At 39.1% G+C, this 16,872-nt stretch overlaps 1 protein-coding gene across 1 annotated transcript in view; it reads left to right on the top strand.

Moving 5' to 3' along the window:
- Positions 1-16,872, top strand: part of RBMS3 (RNA binding motif single stranded interacting protein 3) — a 593,296-nt gene that overhangs the window by 515,018 nt on the left and 61,406 nt on the right. Inside the window, 2 exon segments of the mRNA XM_026842748.1 lie at positions 8,640-8,686; positions 16,165-16,261. Of these exon segments, the coding sequence (XP_026698549.1) occupies positions 8,640-8,686; positions 16,165-16,261 (144 nt within the window).

The raw sequence follows: 16,872 nt of genomic DNA, 5'->3' as shown, positions 1-16,872 counted from the left end.
GGGGGGGGGGGGGGGGGTTGGTACTTGGTGAGTTGTAACCAGGGAAGAATGCCTGACCTTAAATAGCACTTTCTAGTCCTTACCCTTCCACTCTTGTCTGAAGCCTCAGGAAGTACTCAGCAGATTTACTGAGGCATTTGACTGAGGATTTGTGATGGCTGACCAGTTCTAGACTAAGCAAGGAAGAGTTTAGATTACTGATGGCTTTGTAAAAGGCTGTCAAATTAGGCATCTAACATATAGGTGCAATAAATATGCAGTGAAACCTGCAAATGTTGGAAATATTTGCAGTGAAATTCTGACCTAATAACTGACACAATTTCTGCGCAAAGTTCAGATATTTTTTGTGAGGCTAGTTTTCCCTGAGTCACACTGCTATAATTCAGGACCCTGTTTTGAAACTTTCCTTGACAAGATCATGTTGAGATGGTGATAGAGGGTAATCATGTTCAAATTCAATCTGTAAAATATTTGATTTAATTTACCTCTAAATTGCAATTGACAAGTCTAGAGATGGGTGACATATCTCCAGAAGAATGTTCATTAGCTGAAAATGTAACTGAGGAATCGAGAGTAGTAACAAATTGAGATCAGATTGGATTAAAAACTGCAACTTAAATTTTACAACATAATCTTTTATTGCAGATTTACTGAAACTTTATTTTGGTTATTCAGAAATAAAATCTTTTTATATGTGTATTTAAGAGAGGGATTATTTGAAATTTATCTGGTAGAAGGGGAGGAGTCTTGCATAAACTAAAAACAAATTAAACGCTTTACATCAGCCCAAAATTTATTATTATTTACATTCTTCTAGAAATAACAGTTCTAGAAATGGTAGCCTTTCTATATCCGGTCAGCCCAAAGTGATTAAGTTTTTTCTTACAGTTACAATATTTTGAAACCTTTGAAACTTCATTTGCAAGTTTCTGTAAAATTTTGGCTATTTAAATATTTACATTGCCTTTCTTGCAAGAGAATTATCACCATTACAGTATTGGTGCATATATCACAACAGCGACATGCACCATTGAATGTGACCCCCTTGTCACTGAATTTGGTCTGATGTCTATAATGGTATTTAATAATTGCCTCCAATAACTCTTCTGTTGATTATGTTCTTGCTTCTGTAATCTGGGTTACATTTTTGTTTCTAAATAACCAAGAGGTTAACTTCCATTTCCTCCACTCCCTCCCTTTCTCCTTTCCTCCTTTCTCCTTTGTTTTCTTTCAAGATCAGTTGATGAAATGTCTAAAGAATTAAACATGTTTTTAATTCTTTCTTGAAAAAATAAGATGACCTAGTAGTTTAGGAATGTTGCTTTTGTTAACATTTTCTCTTTTTATCTGCTACTCATTAGAATTTTGTCTAATGAAAACAGTAATTTACAGAGAAAAACATACAGTAGGTATTTTGAGAGACTTCCCAATTTTTTTGTAAAGTCAATGAAGGGCTGAAACAGTTGACCCTGGTGCCAGTTGTCCTTTCTTTACTAGCAGCAGGCATTTAGAAATTATTAGTAGATCTGTGCCAGGCCCATTTATAACTCAGACATAGATTTCTTTTTAAGCTTCCAAGGACATAGGTACTACCTACTTGTGTTTCATAATCCTCGGTGTCTAGGGCTGATGTATTTTATGCCTAGACAAATAATTATCTTCTTTTCTGTGGGAGACAATTCCCAGGCCTGTCCAGATATGCAGTAGTACCCTCATATGCAAGCCACACGCAAAAACATATACTATATATTTAGTGTGCGTGTTAAGTTAGACATTGGTTAGTATTTTGCATGCTTATTTTCAGTGGAAGCTTAGTTTAACAAAAAGAGGAATTAAACCTGAAGAGAAGCCTACACACCGGGAGAAAGTAGAAGGGTAAAAGGAAACTAGCAAATAAGTGAAAAGATACAGAACAATCAGTTAAAAATTCTTCATGACACAAGACACTGTCATTGTGGGCAGCCATTTGAAGGGGTGTTTAAGTGGCACAAATACCAAAGACCAGTTTAAGTGGTTGAATTTTGAACTTATAAAGCACATAGAAATATTTAAAAATAATAGTCTGTATGAAGTCACTGTCCCTGAAATCAGGATTTTAAAAGGGACTGGTTTTATTCATAATAAGGGCCATGGTTTGGTTAAAGTAGAATCAGGACTGTACCTGCTGTCTGAGATTAGTTTTCTTACTTTTCATTTTCGCTTTGGATTTCCTTCTACGGTGAAAAATGTCATGTTATTTGCCTTGGAGATTTTCTTGCAGTTGGGTTTTTCCTCCAAATTCTGCTGTACAGCAGTGTTTTCTTAAGCTGAATGAACAGATGTTGGAGACAGGGGAAAAGGATGTATCTTTTTCTTCACTCTGCTGTATCCCCAACAGGTATTTGGTGGGCTGTCATTTTCAGTAGTGCTGCAAACTATCGCTGGAAGTCTTCCTAACTCACTGTAACACATAGCTAGTTTGCAGATGTGAGTGCAATCCACAGCTGATCAGACTGATGGCAAAATAGGTGTGCCAGATCCCCAAAAGCAGATGGTTCATAGACCTGAAGATGGGAAGGTTAAATGTATGAGATGGCTGTGGAAACAGAATAATGGTATTGCATTATATATGTCTCTGTGAGGAAGATATTATCCTCTTTATTTTTCTTTTTAAGTTTTGTAAACTTCAGCACTTATCTTTTAACTCATCAGATAAACTGAAGTGGGAACAAAGTAACTTGACCTCAAGAACAGAAGCTGTGTAGATCATATCAGAATCATAGAACAGTTTGGGTTCATAAGATCCTTAAAGACCATCCAGTTCCAGCCCCCTGCCATGGGCAGGGACACCTTCCACTAGCCCAGGTTGCTCAAAGCCCCGTCCAACCTGGCCTTGAACACTGCCAGGGAGGGGGCAGCCACAGCTTCTCTGGGCAACCTGTGCCAGGGTCTCACCACCCTCACAGGGAAGAATTTCTTCTTAATATCTAATCTAAATCTACCTTCTTTCATTTTAAAACCATTACCCCTCATCCTATCACTATAAGCCCTGATACAGAGTCCCTCCCCATCTTTCCTGTAGCCCCCCCTTTAAGTACTGCAAGGCTGCTATAAGTTCTCCTTGGAACCTTCTTTTCTCCAGGCTCAACAGATTTCCAGTCTGGTTCTGTATGACAAAAAGAGTTTCTTGTCATTCATTTGGTATCTGAACTTGTCTTCATGTTTATCAGCTCAACCTCTGACCTTCTGAGGTTCATTAATCACTTCCCAAGTTTGACCTCAATATTATATATTTTTCTCTCCACAACCACTTTTTTCTCAGAACTTGGAGCTACTTGAGGAGCACACATCACTGGGAAATGCTTTATTTCTTTCATATGCATCTATACATATGAGAGGTGTCACATTTACATTCTAGATTCCTCCTTCTCTAAAAAGGAAAGGTATTTTTTATTCAGAATTAAATTCAGAAATATTTCTAATAATGTGGAATGTTTCTGACAGAACTGTTTAAATAATCAAAGGAAGGAACTCTGCCAAGTTAACTTTACTGGTAACTGAGCTTATTTTATTAAATCAGTATTTTAAACGGATCTCATTTGGGTTGTTGATTTCTTCCCCCTCCTCTCCCTTCTTCAAAGTGTTTCAGTCAGGGTATCTGCTGTCAGGGCACAAGAGATCCTTGTGCTGTGATGCCTGGCAGATATTAGTGGTGGTAACAAAACAAGTACAGGAATTTCAGTGTTGAAATTTCAATTGATTCCACTGTAGTAGCCAAGAGCACACCCATTCCCTTAGGACAGCAGTCCTCCAGTGTGAAAAGATGAGGAGATGAGTCAGAGGAGATGGGGAAGAGACTTATCTTCTGTTCTAACTCCCACGTCAGTTCACCACAGAAATCCTTTGAGTCCTAGGCTACAAACTTATTTTTCCAAATCTCACCTTAACGAGGAGAAACCCAGGGAGACTCCTGCTTGAAAAACCCATCACATCAGTGATTTTCACCCCTTTTTCATTTGTAGGCCTCTCCAATTTTTTCCAATGGACTGTGGCCTCCTGCACAATAAGGAATCCTGTGCTGACAGCAGCCTTGCTTTGTGCAGGTGCTCCAGCACTAGGCATAGACTGACCAGGGCAGGTTTGAGGAGAAAATGTGAAAGATTCACCTCTGAGGAAGAGGCATAAGACATCTCTGTAGTAGGTCAATATTATGGTGAATTTTTGCACAGTGTGGGAAAGACATGTACACTGAGAGTAGGTGGTGATACGTTGGTGAAGTTGTTCATGAAAGATGCTTCCCAGCAACACAGAAAATATCATGCAACCTGAAATCTGGTCATTTATAGGTATTTGTGTTTGCTGGAACACAGATACTGGGCTGATGAAGGTTGTTCTTGTCCGAGTTCACAAAGATTTGGAAGAGAAATAATAAACTCACCTTATTTCATATGATATTGAAGATGTGATGATTTTTTTAATAATCACTCCACAACTTAATAGTTTCTCTGAGAGATTTACAAATCCAATTTACATAAGCAATGCAAATGTGATGGTCTAAGAGTCTTTTCAATGAGGCAAATGTGCTCATTTATGTTCAAATCATAACAAAGAGAGGGAAAAAAACAGAAACAGAACACCTTGTCTTTGCCCGTGGAAAGTTTTTCACAGTAAAGTTTTGAACAAAGGCCTTCAAACTTCCTGGGGGATCCCTTGCTTTCCAGAAGCTTTCTGATGTTTCCTGCACTTTATTAAAGGAAATAGCTTAAATTTAAAGAAAGGTGCAGACTGGGTCTCTTGTTCTTAGAATCTCTTTGTTTACCGATGTTAATAATTACAAAACTGCAGTAACAAAATAACAAAAATCTTCATTCCTTTGTCTTAAGTTCAGACACTTTGGTAAAAATAATTGATAAGTAAACAGATATTGTTTAAACAGTCTTTTTTAAAAATCAGTATTTTAAACAACTTGATTTTCTTTGTGTCACATGACATTCTGAACAGACCAGTCAAGCAGTTATTGAAATTGGTCTTTATTTGTTATTATGTGTGGGACTGATAGCAACTATCCTTTTGTTCGATTACTTTAAGGGATTGCATGTTGAAATGTTGAGGTGCAGGGTTTTCATTCAGTAGCTGAGTGTATGTCCCTCACCTGGCTGAGTGGTATAAACATCCTGTGATTCAGCTGTTCCTTCATAGAAGTTTTATCTGACAAATATTTTCCTAAAGCAACATTCTATCATCAGTGCCACTCTTCAGGAGGCATTACATCAGGAAGTGTCACTATCAGAAGAAGGTATAAGACCCTGTCCTTCCACTGAAATGTGAACAGTGGATGAAAAGCCCCTGAAGAAAATACTCTTCAGCACAACAGAGGACTGCTGTAGAGGCATCAGCCAATGCCTGGGTATAGTTAATACCATATTAAGCATAGTGACAGCTATATTCAGTTCTGGTTTTGTCAGATTAAGCTGGACCTCTATCTCATGGAAGTCTGAGGCTAATTTCTGTTTGTGTGCTATGGAAGAAAGTGCAGAGAATTTTCCAGTAAGTTATTATTGCTCATCAGTTTTTATTCCTGATGAATGAGGATGCTTCGGACCATAAATCTTTCACTGGTCCAAGCTAACTATTGCCTCTCCTGGGCTTCCAGCCAGCATAATTTTGTAGGGAGGCATTACACAACTTGATGAGAAAGAAGTAAATAGTCCTCTGTTAGCAGCTATTTGAAATAGCAGCTGTTTAAGGCTATTCAGCAATGAGGGATATTAGCAATATTACTGGGCAAACTGTAGGTGGTGTACCATATGCACGTATTGCCACACGCTGTGTTGTATTTGTCTAATGTGAAACTTTCATTTACTGGCAAATGAGATAGTGATATTTATAGTGGTCACCGATGAAGTACTTGAACAGATTCTGGTAATCTGTCACCGTACAGTAGGGGAATGGTGTGGGGATAAGGAGATGTGAGTCTAGCCTTTCATGTTTTATACTCACCAGGTCCACAACGGTGTCCCTTATTCCTAGTACAGATAATATGTAATGGATGTGATGCTGATATATAGAGATCAGAGTATGTGCACTTTATCTGCACGCACCCACATGCAGGTCTGGGGTGTGATGGAGTTTGAGGGTCTGTGCACAACCACATGCCTCAGTATCCATGAGGCAATTAACTGAAAGCAGTGTAAACATGTTTGCACACTTCACGTGGACAGTGAGCATTGTTAGGGCTCCAGTGAAAGAGCTGCTGCAATTTATCCTTGCTGCACCCTCATTGTTATATATTTCAAAGAAACTAAAATAAGAGCAATTTTTCATTTCCCCCTCTCCTTCCACCCCTCCCTCCCTTGTTGCCACTTTGTCCCCAGGTCACACTGATGTGAGCTGTGGGATATAGTCAGCTCTGATCCAGGCAACTCTAAGGACTGTTAGAACTAGGAACTCCCTTATTTAGAAAGCTTGGATCTCTCCTTTCCCAAGGAATTGTAAGGGCTTTTTTTTTTTTTCTTAGTCTTGAGCAGATGTGTAATGTGATGTTAAAATGTCAACACCTTGATTTATAGATAATATCTTATTTTTAAGGTTTTTTTAAAAATTGTTAGAACTTATTTTTCTGTCCTTCTACAGCTTGTACATATTATTTAAGTTGTCTTTACCAGCTCAGCAATATAAAAAGAGCAATAACCTTACCAAACAATAACGTATGCTGAGAATTTATAAGACATAAGAATATAAAACCAAGTTAAGTAGATCATCCCTTATGATTTTCTAAGATAACTTCTATTTTACATCAAAATTAACACTGGTTGGGGTCACCTTAAATTTGGTTCTTTGACATTTTAAACTTGCAGAAATAGCCATCTTTATTTTTCTTTGCATGAAATGAATGCATTTTAAAAAAAATAGACATGTGTTCTTGGCCTTAGTCTCCTGAATTATCCTTTGCTTGGGAGGTAATACATATTTTATTAAAACAGCGGCATTTTCAGTAAGCAAAGCATTTGCCCTAGCATCTGCTTAAAAGAATAATGAGAAAAATATACAAATTTAATAATGACATGAGCGAGTTTTTTGGCTACATAAGGTAGTGTGAAGCCTAGCCTTTCCGATCAGAAATTATTTTTGGCCTCTGGAAACTTGGACCACCTCCTCTTTAGACCAGTGTGAAGCTGCTGGGCTAACCTGGCTCTTCCAGGAGCGCTCCTCGCTCTCTGCCTGCTCATCACCAAAGCATTTACCCTGGCTGCTCACGTGCCTGCATGGGAGCCAGCCAAGCCCAAACGCTTTCCTGACCTGTCTGAGCAGCCATCTGGAAGGGGGCAGATGTTGTTATTTAAAAGTACTTTAGTGGATGGGTCTGGGGGCATTAAAAGCTCCCACTAGAAGTGCAGACCCTGCCGTGTGGTTGGTAAAGCACCCATCCTTAAAGCAAGTGTTTCTGCTTCCTGTCAGGCAGCGAGCTTATGGTCTGTATGACAAACAGAGAGAAACACAGTGCCTTGGGGTGGGATAGTGCCATGGCCATTTTTCAGCTGCTCCCAAAGGGAGAGCAGCACCTTGAGTAATGGGGATTTTCTTCTCTCTGCTTCTAGCCCTGCACAAAGGGACATGTCTTCCCATCCCCTGGCAGTGTCTTACATTGGCAAGTTTTTCACAAAGGAAAGGGAAAAAATAAATAACGAGACAAAAAGTCACAGCAAATGCAGTACGTGGGAGGAAAGATTGTCAGTCCCAAGTCTGAAAGTAAATGCTGGGAAAAAAGCTGGTCCTTCCTACACAGCGCCTGCTGCTGTCTTGGAGCATAAAGTGGAGTGGGAAAGTCAGTGTCCAGCCCTGCTCTCTCCCTGCCTTTCCTGCAGTACCTGTGGATACATCTACTAATGGTGGCGGTGGTGATGGTTGTTAACTAGATGCTTTTCTGACACTGCCAAATCCTTTCACACAGGTCATCATTTGCTTGGTGGTGAACAGGAGTTGGAAGGCTCTGTGTAGCCCATTAACAAATTCTTTTTCTGCCCAGACCCAGACCTCTGAAGTATTTTAAAAGCCTTGTTTAAAAAAGCTCAAGCACTTATCTTTTTTTGTTGTTGTTTGGTTCTTTCTGCTTCATAGCCCACTTTTAGTTTCTTGTCTCATGGTATTGAATTAACTGTAAGTATGAGTGATGGCCTGGGGAAATGGTAGATTGGGATCACACAGGGTGTGGCCTTTATAGGAAAGATGAGACTCCTTCCTGAGAAGCTCTGGTGAAGCTGGCTTTAGAATATTTACCATCTACCTGTCTCACAGGCAACATCAGGATTTGGCCCTGTCTTGTTACAGTGAGCAATCGGATGTAAATGCATCGACCTCAGTGGAGTTATTAACTGATACTGGTGCAGCAAACACCATTTGCCCTAAATTTATGGAGAGATGACAACCAACATGCTGAACAGATCTGTTTCTCAGGGATCTCTCAGGCATGGGAGATAGCCAATCTGTCCATGCTGCTTTGGGCCATCTGAGCTTCCCTGGAGAATTTAGATTTCCATCTAAGTTGCAGTTAGTTTATATTCATATTGGCTTAGAATATGTTTAATGTCTTCGGGTTTTTTTCTCTTCTCTTTCTCTGCAGTAATAGTAAAAATCTGTTTTTCTTCCCTAACTATGTGCAGGCTGGCATGGCTTTGACTTACGATCCAACAGCTGCTATACAGAATGGGTAAGGAATGCATGTTTTCTTATGCCTTTTTAAAAATTATTTTGAATGCCATCTTCTGTTTTCTCTTTCTGTGGTGAAACTTATTCAGAAGCAAAATCATTCAGTCATATTTTGTCTGAAGCATGTAATGCTATATTGTCAAGTTCTTCTTTTAGTTTCCCTTTTGTTTTTATGCCCTCTTGTTTGTAATATCCATTTGAATGGGAAGTTGTTTTTCCTAATAGTTTCCATCTCTATTTGGCAAATGCTAGTGGATGTTTTTTTAATCTCTGTCATGAAATGGAAACCAGTAAAATTTCCCTTTACTGACTTTGCTTTTGTTAAAATAATCACTGAAGATTCCAGCATATTTTGGATAATAGAGCTGTTACTTCATCTGGGGTTCTCTCTACAGGTTGGCTGGCTTCCATGGCATTGTCTGAATAGAAATGCCAAATAGGGAGAAAACCTTAAATTAGTGTGTAAGCAGATGGGATTTAGAGGTACAGTTCTGAGCAACACTCTTCATTTCTCAACTATGGTTTGCTGACACAAAGTATTGTAACTGGTTTTCAAATTTAGCAGAGGTTACATCATGTTACTTACCTGCATGATTACATTTCCAATTATTTCATGAGCTACAAAAACAGAGCCTTGAAATCTAGCAATCCTTTCAGATAGGTTAACGGTAATTTGAAGACAAGTGGGAGATTTGGCCCTGAACTCTTCGACAGTCCCTCTTTGATCAGAGAGATGTTTGATACGATTATCAAATTCCGTGCATACTCCCATTTGCATTTGCCAGCTGAAGGGGAAAATGTATTGATATAGATGAGAATGTGTTTATTTGTTAGGGCACTGCTAGTTAAAGCATTTAGGTAAAAGCTAATATTCCCAATACTTTTTTTTTTTTTTTTAAATCAATGATAATAGTTAGTATATTTTGCTTCATTGCCCTTTACAAGCAGTACCTATGTAGGACTCATGATGCTCCCATGCAGAAGCAGCCAAACCAGAGCAACTCAGAAAAAAAGAGGGACTTTGCATAGTTGTGATTTCAAAATCCTCTGGTTCTGTTTCCCTGTTCTGATCGCCCAAACAAGTCTTTATCCTCTGTCGTCATACTTTTCAGTTGGTAACACATTATAGTTCATAATCCACCACTGTTCCATCCAGACAACTGGCTTTTATTTCAAAGGAATTCCTGCATGTCAGTTGCATGAATGTTTTGGAAACTGTAATTTGAATGATCCTTTGAGATTAATATCATTTGACTTCAAGAATATTTTTTTAAATTATGAAAGCTAACTCAGAATCAGACATTGTTTGTATCAGAGAGTACCCATGCTGCTCAGGTGTTCAGGCTGCTCGGGTGGTTTGGTCACTCAATTGTTTGAACGCGCTGTCGGTGATCATTAGGAAAAGAAATAGTACCCAGTGGAGAATTTCAACTCTGCAGTTTTTAAAATGTTCTTTTATTTGTAAAGCATGAAATAAACTACAGCACTGGATATCTCTCTAAGAGTGACAATTAATTACTGCTTTGACATATCTTGTCTTTCTAGAGTGTCATAATATTTTCAATTTCATCAGGACAAAACCATCTCATTCAAAATGCTCTTATGGTGAGATCTTGATTACATGCAGTATCATGAGGAGAAACTTTTACTATGTGGAAAAATTGATTTATCCACCAAAAGTTAAACAACTGCTGTTCTGTCCTTTGCTTGCATCTTTAAAATCCTGTCACCTGAGGATCACCAGGGCCCTTTGGTTACACAGTTTCTTTTTAGCTCCCCAGGCATTCACTTAATAGTCTCTACATATCTTGTAGTTATAAATTTTTACTATTTTTCATAAGCCTCTTTACTTGCAAGTACAATAAAAATCTAGCTTGTGGGCTTTTATTTTAGCTAAGTGCAGGAGAACCTCGATGCTTTGCTTGTAAAATGTGCAAATGCATTTTGTCTCTCACTGACACAAGACACGGGTATCATAGCAGGTGTGGGGCCATGGTGAAAGATTGCTAAAGGCTCTTAAGCACTTTGAAGTAAAACAGGTTAACTTAATGATCAGCGAAGAGACATTAGACAAACACGCTCACAGTGAGGACATTCTGAAAGTGACCACAGAGTTGCTGCTTGCAGCTCCCTCGTACTGATGGTGTGTGCATACCCACCCTGTGGGTAAAATGCCGCATAATGCGTTGGCAGTAAGGTGAACCAAGCCGTTAAGGTTTGCTTGGAGCAATGTTACCCAAAGTTTCTGTAAAACAAAGACCGATTCCTTGTAGCAGACCTGGTCATTGCTGTGGTCAGGTTAAGCAGGTGTTGACCCTGCAAACAGCTCAGAACTTGTTGATGTGCTCTGATAAGCATGAGTTTAGTCCTTTGGGTGCCCACCAGCATGGAACTTAGTGAACTGAGGCCGGAGATGGGAAACGTAAAGATACGCAAGCCAAGGTGAAGAGTCAGGTGAGGTATGAATTACCGATAAAACTTGAAAAGAAAGATTGACTGCACGTGCTGATGTCTATTAGAGTCCCTTATAATGTTGATGAATGCATTTTGATGCATGTAAATTGCTAAATCCATGCAGGATTATATGGAGGATGGAAGCCTCCTAGAGAGACATGTCTCTGCATGTGTCATGGGTTGGTATTTAAAATTCACAGTTCCTTAAGAGGTGTAGATTATATTAGGTTTTGGGTTTGGGGCATAACCAAACCCCAGGGAAGGATCTGGATTCTTGTATGTTGTCCAGATGAAAAGGTGGGTTCTCATTGTTCTTGGTGTAGTACTATCACTTTTATTACTGCATAACTGCGTATTTGCCTTGAAAATCTATAGCAGGAATAAAACAAAAGAAAGCGAGAGAGAGGCTTTCACTAAAAATAGCTAAGATTTTTTCCCCACAAAGGAATAGATAATTTTCTTCTGAGTCTATTACGTTGTAAAGCTTGATTCTCCATTTCATTATATTGTTTTTATGCCCATGTAACTCTGTTTAAGCATCCAGTGGAGTTACATCAGCATAAAACTGGTATAATGGAGTGGAGAATCCAGCCCGTAGTGTACCATAGCATTGCAGTATGAGTTACTGAAGACGTGGTAACCACACGCTTCAGTAGATAAGCTCTTTTCCCCTGCCAATCTCTCTGTGCCTTTTCTGTTTTATACTCAACCTTTTCTGAATTGCATTTACAAAGGTACTCAGGTTTTATTTTGGGGAGTAGTGTGCCCGTTGTAATAAGCTATTGATTTTTCAATTTGTGGTATTAATATTGTTTTAGTGGTTTAATGCACTCATACGAAGAACAGAACAGAGCTCTTGTATTTGCACTGTAAGGATGCTCATTTAAAATGTTCCTGAGGCTTGAGTCCTCCTGGCCATTTGACGAAGATTGCGATGTACTGTATCAGTTTAATATCTGATATCTGGGGGACTATACCGTGCATTTGCTGGCCAATGGGCTTAATATTCAGATAGGCCTTTTTCATCTCAAACATCTGACTGTGTGGCTTATTGCAACAGAAAATTGCTGCCTTGATAACACTTGGTAATACTCTTACATTATGTGAGCCCCAGGATACTATTTATGAATCTAACTTTTTCAGTACTGCCCGCAGGCATGAAGCATGAGCCAATGGTGTTTATTGCAGTGCAAATAGGATCTTGTTCTTGTGCAGATTCTGTGTGGAAGCTTGCACATTCCCCCATAGGATGGGAACCATATGGATTTTTTTTTTTTTCTACTTTTTGGCAGGGAAATAGCGACCAGACGCTACATATAATGCAGTCCCCAAATGCGGAGGAGGGTTGATGTAGGAGGAGAGTATGTGCTTTGTCTGTTAAGCAACAGAAACTGTTCTTAAAGGATTGCCTGTGTGTGACTGATGATGTACTGGGAACGTGGTTCTTTTTAACATGTTAAAAACATGTTCTTTTCAGCCCCTTATAAACCCCTCTTCAGGATGATCCAGAAACATCTTCTTGCCTGCTAGTGATGAGTTTTCCCTGTGCTTATGGAATCCGGGCATGCTGAAAAGATCTATTTTTAATACAAGGGCAATGTCAATTTTGCCTTGCCCCTGCCACTGCCTTTCTGTGCTTTTGCTTCTAATACTGCAGTTGCAGCTGAGGGGCTGCTGAGGGACACTGGCTTGTACCTGCAAAAAACTGCATGGGCCAATATAAGGATGCAAACTGCATTTGGGGAAAATGCAGCTGAGCCCTTTGGAGAGCTCTCCTTAGTGCTCAGAGGTCGTCCACCACAAAGCCTACAGCTCTCAAATACTATACCAGGTACTGTACATTTTCACAGAATCATCTAGGTTGGAAAAGACCTTGAAGATCATCTAGTCCAACCATTAACTGACCGTTCTCAACCATGCCATATCCCTAAGCACTTTTAATGTCAGGAAACTTGGGGGCAGAATTGAATATATCTAAAATGAGTCAAAACCAGTATAATTCATATCTCTTTCCACTCCTCTTTCTGATTTACATATTTTGATGACTGAGAATGCTGTATTCCCTTGGACTTACTTACAACATGCATCTTCCACCTCATTTCACCTCTCCCTGAGCCTAAAGAAATAGAAAAACAGCCTAAGATCAAATACGACAAGGTCAGCAGCTGCAGATCTTGTTGGGATGCTATAGGGTTTACACCAGAAGAAACCACTCTTGCATTTTTCTGCCTGCTGTTTTTTATTAGGTCCCCAGCATGTTGCTTATGCCACATATGAGGACATTAACCTGTTTGTATATGAAGGGAATTTGGGGAGATGCCTTCATGTCCCATGGGTGAAAGCATGTTGAGCCCACTTTGTGAGCACATACTGCTAGGGCAGTGCATGGCTCCAGCACTCTGACAGGTTGAGCATCTTGTGCCAAGGGGGAGCTCTGCTTGAGTCTGTCCCCAGCAAGGACACCCCTATCCTCATCATACCACTGTACTTCACACATGACAGAGATAGCCACATCCTCCTTTTAGATCCCTTTGTGCACACATGATGCTGTGGCAAGACGACAAGCCTTTTTCTCTGGGTGTAAGGGATTCCTGATTGCAAAATGTTTGTCACAGTGACTTAGATTGCTAAACTTGATTTGCTATTAATAAAATTGAAATATATGAACTGGATTTTCTCACATTGTCATTTGCTGCATCAGATTTCCTTCCTTTCTCTTCTTTGACGCTCCAGTGCGTGAATTTTCATAATATAGCTGGGTGTCCTGATAGTATGTTTTGTTTGATGCTTATTTGAGAGCATTCCAAACTGTGACAGATAAATGGTATTGGCAGGGGTATTGGAAGGGTTGTATTTTTCACATTACCAGAGTGTATATTCTACGAGCTTATGTACTATTCAGATAACTGCATCTCTAAACTGAAACTGAAATGGTTAGCTGTCTGTCAAGTTCTTGGCTTAGCACACGTTTTCTGTAAATTTGGTAGTATTTGCTGGGATTTATTGGAGAGTTTATTCCAAAGAGTCAGCACTACTTCCAAATGGAAAGTTGTTTCTCCCCTGCACCCGTCTTTGTCCAAGCAGTTCATACGTGGTATGAGTATGAGCACAGCATCAGTGCCAGGTTGATGGATGGAATGAGAACAGAGTGAACAAAACTGTTGTTTTCTCAAAAGAGTTTTCTTTTTATACTGTCCTTCAGTTTAAGAGGTTTATATGTATTTCTATACATTATACATTTTACCCATAGTGTAAATTCTGCCAGTCTGCCATTGACTGTTTTCATTTGCTGCACGCAGCATTTCTTAGTTCATCCACTTGGCAACAGCATAGCCAAAGTGATTTCTGGTTAACCTTGTTTTGGGAGATCACTGTAACAGGACTTAGGTAACATATGCATCATGTGAATGCCATAGATGAACCCAGTTAGTGCTGTAAAAATCCTTTCCCCTCGATGTTGTATGAACTTAATGTCTGATATAAGCAGTGGGATACAGATGCCTCTAAGTTCTCATAATAGGATATATATAAAATCGGGCAAAGGCACAATTTTAAAATAGTCTCTGTGTGAGCATTGTAAGGGCAGATAAATGTTCCTAAAATAGCAATATATTTCTATTAAACAAAAAATCACTCAGACGCCACCTGCTGCTTTTGGCACTTTAAAGTCTTATTTGGAATAGAGAGAACAAATCATTGCTTCTCTGTCTCCCTCTCCCCTCCTAACTTCGAATGTTTCTGCCCAACCTTCAAAGACAGCAGCCTGTTTTTCTGAGGCTATTGGTTGGATGAAGTCAGTGGTTATTTGAGCCTGCATCCAGTCTGAACTAGACTGATTAGTACTAAATCCGGGATGCCAGGGCGATCAGGAAATAGAGCACTTGTTTAAACACCAGTAATGATTTTTTTGTTGTTGTTGCATGGCTCTCATGGAAAGCTACTGTTGATTGCCTCAGCATGGGGAGAGAAAAAAAAAAAAAAACAAAACAAAAAAACCCATAAAAAGACAGGGAATGTAATCCACTTCACTGTTACAAAGAGAGTATATGTGCAAAATCTTCTGTTACTCGTAAGATTGGTGCATGCTCGATGAGAAGGATCAGCATGGGGTTTAAATCGGACAAGAGAACGCTGCACAGGAGTGTTTCTTGGAATCCAAAATATCAGCATTTTGACAACTTAAGGTCACAAACATTCTTCCTTTAAGGAGTTTTATTTTTCTGTCTTACAGTTAAAACTGAAAAAAGGACAAATGCAAAAATCTTTATGAGCACACACATATTAAGTACTTACACAATCTACCAATAGTGATATTTTCCAAGTGATAATTTTATCAATAATCATTAACCCACAGGGAAGGAGAAGGAATATAACATTTATTACCATCAAGCAAGAGATAGTGCAACTTTTGTTCATAGCATGCAACAGTGGAAATAAAAACAACTGAATCTGAGATTTTCAGTGCTGCCTGGGGCATTTAGACTCATAATTTCTGATACATTTCACTGGAAGGTGGGTTTTTTGCTCTCTGCCTAGATGAATATGAAAATTTCAGCCAGAGTTTTTGTAGGCATGCCTTAATAAAATAATTCAGGCATGTATATGGAATGTGTTATTCTCAGCACTGAAGCATTAAGATCTGAAATGGAAACAGTACTGCATGTAAAAATGAAATCAGTAATATTGTCTTCGATATCGCGTAAGAAATTTCCTTTCAGTAGCTAGCACTCTGGAAAATCAGCTGTCTTTGCATTTCAGATAATTACTTCTTGTGTCGTGAAGTTCTATATTTGTGCTAGTTGAAGTGAAAAAAAATATGCTTTGTGTAAATATTCCTCCTCCTTTCCATTTTCAAGTCCTGTTCAGTGGAGCCATCACATCTTCTTTATTGTGGTTTTCGAAATAGATGGACATAATTACCTGTGTAGACTCTTTTTGTCTTTGCCCAAGAGGCAGTGAATTAGTTAGTCAGAGCCTAGCAGTTGAAAGGTTCAAAAAAATCTCACTTTTGTTCTTTGTTTGCAGATTTTATTCCTCACCGTACAGTATTCCAACAAACCGCATGATTCCACAGACATCAATCACGCCATTCATTGCTGCTTCCCCTGTCTCCACATATCAGGTACGTCAGATTTGCGCTTGTCTACTATGTTTCCCAGTTAATTATGTTTTGGATGTGGATGAAGGCAGAGTGTATACCACAAAAAATTGTGTGAGTGCTTGCGCTCTTGAGTCACACTTTAAACAAAAGGCTTTCTAGTAGTATTCAGGTATCCTTTCGTGTAGGGTTTTAAGTGTTTCCTGCATTCTTTACACTAGCATTGAAAGCCACCATAAGTTTTTACTTCAATCAGCTTCTCTAGTAAGCGACATTTTGCTTCATTTCCAGTTGACAACAGCAGAAGCTTATCATTCTTACTGAAATGTTGTCATTTTGGCTCTCCTTCATTAGCCAAAAGTTTTTTAAATGCTTTTATTTGGTAATTTATGTTGACTGCATCGTATTTTGACCTTTTGACCTCAGCTGTATTTGCTCCAGTAACAGCATACTTTAAAAGTGTTCCTTTTTTTCCAATAATCCCTGACAAAGCAAGTTACTTGAGGATAACTGTCCTCATATCATTCTTTAGTCTCCCACATTTTGTCGTTCAGAATTTCTCTTTTCAGCATATCCCTCACAGATCTCCACTGGGAAATTATTGCCTTGCTCTGGCTTTCTGAGATGGAAGTCAA

Source organism: Athene cunicularia (assembly GCF_003259725.1).
Source record: "Athene cunicularia isolate RWA chromosome 2 unlocalized genomic scaffold, athCun1 chr2_part1, whole genome shotgun sequence".
Taxonomy (NCBI): Eukaryota; Metazoa; Chordata; class Aves; order Strigiformes; family Strigidae; genus Athene; species Athene cunicularia.
The sequence above is the reverse complement of the archived record's forward strand: the minus strand, read 5'-3'. Positions and strand labels throughout refer to the sequence as shown.